This window comes from Nanorana parkeri, unplaced genomic scaffold (genome assembly GCF_000935625.1).
Source record: "Nanorana parkeri isolate BGI_ZX_2015 unplaced genomic scaffold, ASM93562v1 scaffold10, whole genome shotgun sequence".
Lineage (NCBI taxonomy): Eukaryota > Metazoa > Chordata > Amphibia > Anura > Dicroglossidae > Nanorana > Nanorana parkeri.
Genome location: NW_017306278.1, coordinates 3725111 through 3732233, shown reverse-complemented (window position 1 = coordinate 3732233; position 7123 = coordinate 3725111). Strand labels below are relative to the sequence as shown.

Genomic DNA, 7123 nt, shown 5'->3' with positions numbered 1-7123 from the left:
GGGGGGGGATTATGGGAAGTTTTACAGGTTATTCCTCTACCCGAGGGGTGGGCAACCCTGGCCCCCCAGCTGTGCTTTAACTACAAGTCCTAACATTCCTCTGCCTCTGGGAGTCATGACTGTAACTGCCTTGCAATGCCTCATGGGACTTGTAGTTCCGCAACAGGTGAAGGGCTGGAGTTGCTTACCCCTGCTCTACCTCCTAGACTTAATAAGTATTTAACCCTTGCCGTCTGGGGGAGGGAGGTGGAAGGGTGCATTGCAAGGGTATTTTTTTTTTCTGTCTGGTGGGCATGGGGCATGCTGGCAGGGAATGGTCGGGGAGGAAAGGTGGGGGTGATGTGTGGTTGTTGTGCTGATTTGTCGTGTGGGGGGTTGGTGGCAGATGCCAGACCGTGCTATTAGTGGCTCTGTCCAGCGTCCCGCTCAGCTCTCTTACATCACCAGTTGCCGGGAGCTTGGTGGGATGCAAGCCAGAGCATCAGCTACCAGCAACCGCTGACACTGTGGCCACCCCCCCCAATGAGATGCTGCCCCTCATTTATAGGGACAGCCCTGTATTGCACTCGCATGTGTTCTGTTGGAGGTCAGATTTGGTTAGTGTTAGTTTCCTCTGCTGGTAATGATGTCTTTGCTTTGCAGCCAGGGGATTGTGGTGGTGTGGGAGCTAAACCAGGAGCGTCGCGGGAAGCCCGAGCGCATTTACGTTTCTTCCGAACACAAGGGCAGGAAGGTGACTGCCCTCTGCTGGGACACGGCGGTACTACGGGCCTTTGTCGGGGATCACATGGGCAAAGTGTCAGCAATCAAGCTGAACTCTTCCAAGCAAGGGAAGGTAAGCCATGCATTAAAAAAAAAAATGTCACTAGTACATTTCTTTGCCAAGCTTTGTACTAGGAATGTAGTTTCTGTGCCTTTTATAAATGGGACCAATCACAGAATAAAATGTGAACTTTCTGTGTACAGTAACACAAGGGGCTGATTTATAATACTTTCACCCAGTGTATAGCTGGGTGAATGCCGCTTACACACCATTACTACCACTAGCTGGAGCTGAGGAGCATAGGAATTTTATTTCGCTATCCTCTATAAACACCGTCCTTTCCTCTCCCCTGACCAGGCTGCCGCAGCTTTTGTGATGTTCCCGGTTCAGATCATCACCAGCGTGGACTCCCGCGTGGTACAGCTGGATTATTTAGATGGTCGGCTTCTGATCTCCTCCCTGACGCGCTCTTATCTGTGTGATACGGAGAGGTGGGTACCGCTATCCCGGACTGCTTGTCTTTATATAGTGCGATAGAGCAAGGTGCAAAGTCCAGTTATCAATGGCAACCAATCAAAATTCATTATTTCATCTGTCTGATGGCTTAGTCCAAACTTTAAACTTCTCATTGCTCTCTCACCTTGCTGTGGAATGTCAGAATCTAGCGCTACCGTGTTTCCCCGAAAATAAGACACTCTTATATTTTTTTTTGGCTCAAAAATATGCACTAGGTGTTATTTTCGGGGTAGGTCTTATTTTTTTTTTTTATGTACAACAAACCACACTTATTACCAGTAGAAGACTTACAAGACAGGAGTGAGTGGCAAAGTTAAGAATAGGGTGACCAGGGTAATCAGGGGTGTCGTACCTTTCCAAGAGCAATTTGGTAACCAATCCATGGCCAGAATGAGCAAAGCGCGCTTTCACTATCGATTCCTTACAGTCGGAGTGCATTTGGTATCACTCCGCCTGTGACAGGAGCCGGCGCTATAGAGGAAGCATCGGCTTATGCGGCTCTGCTCCCTCCGCTGCCGCCTTGTTTCCTCTAGTTCTGGCTTTGTTGGCACCGCCGATTCTCTCCCGCGGCTCTTCAAATTCCCCCTTATGCCACCACCGGCCCTGGGAATGGTCACAACTAGGTCTTATTTTGGGGGAAGGTCTTATATTTTAGCAATTATCAAAAATAGTACTAGGTCTTATTTTAGGGGTAGGTCTTATTTTCGGGGAAACAGGGTATGGTGTGGTCTGCTTTCAATGATCTAGAACTCTTGTGTTTATGGTCTCCATCAAGGGAGAAGTTTTGGAAAATCGGCAACAAGGAGAGAGATGGGGAGTACGGTGCTTGTTTCTTCCTGGCTGGGCGGAGCTCTGGAGGTCAGCAACCGCTAATATACTGCGCTCGCCCCGGATCGAGGATGTGGGAGGTGAACTTCGAGGGTGAGGTGCAGAGTACGCATCAGTTCAAGCAGCTCTTGTCTTCGCCACCTCTGCCGATTATTAGCACACGGTACGTAGAAGATGCACTCTGCTGCTCCTCACACTTCTCGTCTTATTTAATTTTATGTTACCGCTCATGAAAGGGTCACACCACCCAAAAGTCATATTCCTGGGTCTGTATACCTGCTGTGTCCATTATGAGGAGCTCCCACCATCCCTGTGCTGCATTCCTGGGACTATACAGCTGCTGTGCCCATTATGAGGGGCCCCCACCATCCCTGTGCTGAGTTTCTGGGTCTGTACACCTGCTGTGCCCATTATGAGGGGCTCCCACCATCCCTGTGCTGAGTTCCTGGGACTATACACCTCCTGTGCCCATTATGAGGTGTTCCCATCATCCTTGTGCTGAGTTCCCTGGTCTGTACACCTGCTGTGCCCAATTTGAGGGGCTCCCACCATTCCTGTGCTTAGTTCCTTGGACTATACACCTCCTGTGCCCATTATGAGGTGTTCCTCCTGTGCCCATTATCCCTGTGCTGATTTCCCAGGTCTGTACACCTGCTGTGCCCATTATGAGGGGCTCTAAACGTCCAAACACTTCCAAGGTCTATACATCCGACATGCCTATTATGAGGGTTTCACACCTCCCTAGGTTGAGTTCCTGAATGTGTCGAATGTTTTATGTTATGGAGGAAGTAAAAGGTGGGCAGGAACTCCCTGTTGGACTGGCATAGAGTCAGGAATTATGGCAGGGAGCTTTTGCTGTTGGAGCACCGAAGACATATAGGAAGCCATAGGCTGGATCCTCCTACCAGGCCCATCACACTTCAATTTTACCATTCACCTTCAGGTGGCCTGACCCTTTATTGTCCATTTTCTCCATTATGTACCATTTAGACCCTCAAACATTCTAGGACAGCAAAGCATATTGCACATATTGGGACATTGAGCAAAGGAATACCAGAACTGTCACCCACCATGACAAACCAGTTCCTAATTTCAGCAGGAAAACAAAAGAGATCTGATTGGCTGCTTTGTGCACCTTTTTGGTCTGTTTTTGTAATCTTTTCCTGTCCACTGTATTATTTGTCCCAGTGTGCTAAAAAGTTTTCATTCTCTAGGATGGACCTCCAGTATGACCCGACGCCTGGACCTCCTCAGTCTTTGGCTTTTGGGAAACTTCTGTTTTTCGGGTAAGGAACAATGCTTGTGCCTCAGTGTTTGGTGGGAAGCCTCGTCTGCATCAATGTTCTTATGTCCTTCTCCCCGCAGCGATCACAGTGTTGTGACATGGACAGACCGGGGGATCTATGTGTTTCTTCCTCAGAACGTCCAGGTTCTGCTCTGGAGTCAGGTTAAAGGTCCGTGTTTTGGAAGTGGGGGCGGTGGCTTTGGTCACATGATTGGAGGGTGATCCCAGCTTTCCTTACTCTTTCAGGCATCCAGGATATGTGTGTGTACAAGAATGAACTGTTCTGTCTGCACGTCGATGGGAAGATCGCCCACCTCTCTCTGATATCGGTGGACCGATGTGTGGAACGGCTTATAAAGCGGAGCTCGTGGGGTCTGGCAGCAAGAGTCTGTCATCTCTTTCAAAATGCTGTAATTTCCGGCAAAGTGAGTTGACCATTTCTAAACAGAGGGACTATTCCATTTTAGGTGGCTGCGGGGAAGCTCCATATATACCTTCAGTTGTGAGATATCCCCTCCAGCTCAAGCCATGGCAAAGTCAAATGATTGTGTCCCATTACCCAGGGTCGGCCCTCAATAATGTCAGAAAAATACAAATATTTGGGATGTAGAGATGAAACTAATGAATCCTTTTGGATCCTTGTGTGTTCATCTGGAATCTGTGTTTGCATCACACAGTTCATGAGCCCGAATGGTTTGCCCCTTGCTTGTACTCCCTCCTTGCCCCTTGCTCTTCCTTCCCTTGCACGTTTTCCCTGTCCTTTCCCCTACCTTTGCCCTAGTTTTCTCTCCCCTTGCTTGCTTGCCCTCCCTCCATGCCCTTGGCTTCACCTCTCTCCTGCCTTTCCTATTGCCTCCCTGACTTTTTCATCCCATCTCTGCCCTTTGCGTTCCCTCCCTGCATTTTATTTTCCACCCCCCCCCCCCCCCCCCCCCCTCTCCTCTCTCTCCCCCCCCCCCTTTCGCTTTCCATCCACCACCCCCCTTTTCTTCCCTTTTCTTTCTCTTTCCATGCTGTCCTTTTCACTTCCTTTGCCCTTCTTTCTGTCACCTCCTTCTCTCCACTTCCTCACTTGTCCTCTCTCTCTCTGCCCTGTGCTTTCCCTCCATGCCTTTTACTTTTCATCTCCCTCTCTCCTTTGCTTTCCCTCTCCACCACACCCTTGCTCCCGTTCCCTTTACTTTTCATCTCCTTCCCTTTTTTAATTTTCTTTTCCATGCCCTCCTTTTCCTTCTCTTGCCCTCCTTTTCCTTCTCTTGCCCTCCTTTTCCTTTTCCTTGCTCCCCCACCCCGATTTCTTTTTGTTGTTGATAAGTAACCAATTGAAATGTCCGGTGTATCTGTTTGCTTCTCAGGCAAGGAAGGTGTTGCCGGCAGAGAAGCTTGAGCATGTGAAGTCCCAGCTGGACCTGGTGCTTCAGGCAGATCTGGTCAAACAGATGGAAGAGGTCCTGTCCCGCATGGAGCCCATGGATTCTGCATGTAGCAGCAGGCGTAGCAGTATCTCTTCCCATGTGAGTCCTGTGCCCGCTCTGATCCTGGAGATATTTATCACCAGTGCTTGCTTGATGTCTTTTGGGTCTGCTAATCATTTAGTGGGGGATCTCCAGTATACTAAAAACTACTTAATGGAAATTATACTGTCCATCTCAGGGGGGCTGTTGGAGTTCACTGATAGACCAGACTATGGAGTGCCAACCCTCTCCTTCTCTTTTTCTCTCTCTGTAAGTCCTCAGCATTTGGTTATTCCTTCTAGAACTTGTAATTTCTCAGCAACCAAGGGCTAGTTGTCCAGCTCTCAACCAGATTAATTTATTTTCTTTCTCCTCAATTGGCCATTTTAAGGTAACTGTATAACTGGTGACAAATTGTTGAGTGCGTTTGTCATTTGTTTTGCTTGACCGATTTGGTGCAGCGACGCATGGGGGTTCTCAGCTGCCATTGGGATGTGCGGGATCCCTTGTGTGTTCCTGTGCCTTTATGGAGGTTGGGCTTTCTCCTGACAAACCTGCACGCAATTTGAAATCTTCTGCCCCCATGTGCTCCAAGATGGAGACTCTCAAAGTTTAGAGTTAGGACCGCACTATAAGAGGTGCCTTGGCGCGGCTGTGCGGCTTTCACATCCTCTGCAGAAGACGTGTATCCAAACCTCTGTTATTAACCTTTAGTGGTGAGATAAGTTGTTTTACATGCTGGTTTGTGAGTGTGCCATGATGCCTTTCTACTGTTTTTTGTTTTGCACAACCAATGTCTGACATATCTCTGGTGTGTTGTGTTGCAGGAGAGCTTTAACGTGTTGGACTGCGGCATCTATCGGGTGATCAGTCGCAGGAACAGCCAATCAGACGAGGACTCGGGCTCTCTGCACAGTCAGACGCTATCTGAGGATGAAAGGCTGAGGGAGCTCTCCGTCCCATTGGAGGACGAGCACCCAGAACCAGGTAAATGCTGCTCATTGATTTAGGTTTGATTTTAGAAATGGATCAGTGAATGTAGATCTATGATCCAGCAACGTGTAAGAAATTATCACTTAAACTGATGCTGGTGATTGAGTGACCCTTCTGAGCAAACATTCAATGCAGTTGGCTTTCCTGCTGGCTGAAATCTCTATAGCTGCCAATACCATTATCTTATGAATGAGATCTAACCAACACACCTTTTCATGTTGAGGGTATACAGCATAGAAGGACGGTTACATCTCTCTTGTAACATTTTCCAGGAAAGTTTTTAGAGTTGCTCATTAGCATTTACCTGCAGTTATCAGATGGAGGTGTTCCTGGACATCGAGTGTATAAAAAAACACCAACATACAGCCGATTGCAATAAAATAATTTCTAATATAAGTGTTAGTCACTCCCTCCAACCACATGGCCATAGACCCATAGATGGGGTCCCACTACCCCTAGAAAGGGGGTAAAAACACATCTGATTGGCCAGAAAAGTCACATGTCCGATTTCAGTTTTGTTTTTGGAACGAAATTCGGACAGGAATCCAAAATTCGGAAACGGAAATTCGGAATCGGATGCATTGGGATTCAGATGTGTCCGAATGACCAAATTTCAGAAAAGTCGTCCAAATTTTTATTCGGGATGAAACGAATCGCACATGTCTAAAACATATATATCGATGTCGCATGAGAAAGGTATAGGCTTCAAAAATATGAGTTTATATATAGTACATAATGCAAGTGGTTTTTGTATTTTATTTAGAAAAATATTGATTTGAACAAATGTAATACAATTTTGAAGATCATATATTTTTCATGTTGTAGCAATGGCAGATACCCCAGAAATGTTCCTCTTTCTCTTGTCCTTGTTTTGAATATCTTTGCTGATATAACGGAGCTGCTGATGCATGTTGCCTGCACGATATTGTCTGTCTCATATCTCTGTTGATGTAGATTGTCATTATGTTCCCTGTTATCCCGCATGTTCTGCTCATCAGACACCGTCTCTCATACCTCTGTGACCATGGACAGCGATCGGACTGAGCACACCCTCCCATTCAATCTCTCACTGCCATTCCGTTCCACCTCACCCCGCATGTCACTGCAAGCTGTCAAAGAAAGGTAAAAATTGCCAAAAGGAAACACTAACTAGTCTACAGGAGGCCTATCATGTAGTCTGGTGTTAAAGCCTGACACCAACATTTCAATGGCTTTGGAGTCCAAAAGCATTTATAATAATTTCCAAGGTTACAAGCCAACGTGTTTTAGGGTAAGGGATAATAT

At 47.2% G+C, this 7123-nt stretch overlaps 1 protein-coding gene across 1 annotated transcript in view; it reads left to right on the top strand.

Moving 5' to 3' along the window:
• The window catches only part of HPS5 (HPS5, biogenesis of lysosomal organelles complex 2 subunit 2), a 25434-nt gene that overhangs the window by 2481 nt on the left and 15830 nt on the right, over nt 1-7123 (top strand). Inside the window, exons 4-12 of the mRNA XM_018555487.1 lie at nt 643-835; nt 1121-1254; nt 2055-2270; nt 3322-3393; nt 3473-3561; nt 3639-3817; nt 4748-4906; nt 5674-5833; nt 6838-6961. Of these exons, the coding sequence (XP_018410989.1) occupies nt 643-835; nt 1121-1254; nt 2055-2270; nt 3322-3393; nt 3473-3561; nt 3639-3817; nt 4748-4906; nt 5674-5833; nt 6838-6961 (1326 nt within the window). The remainder of the gene's footprint in view (nt 1-642; nt 836-1120; nt 1255-2054; nt 2271-3321; nt 3394-3472; nt 3562-3638; nt 3818-4747; nt 4907-5673; nt 5834-6837; nt 6962-7123) is intronic.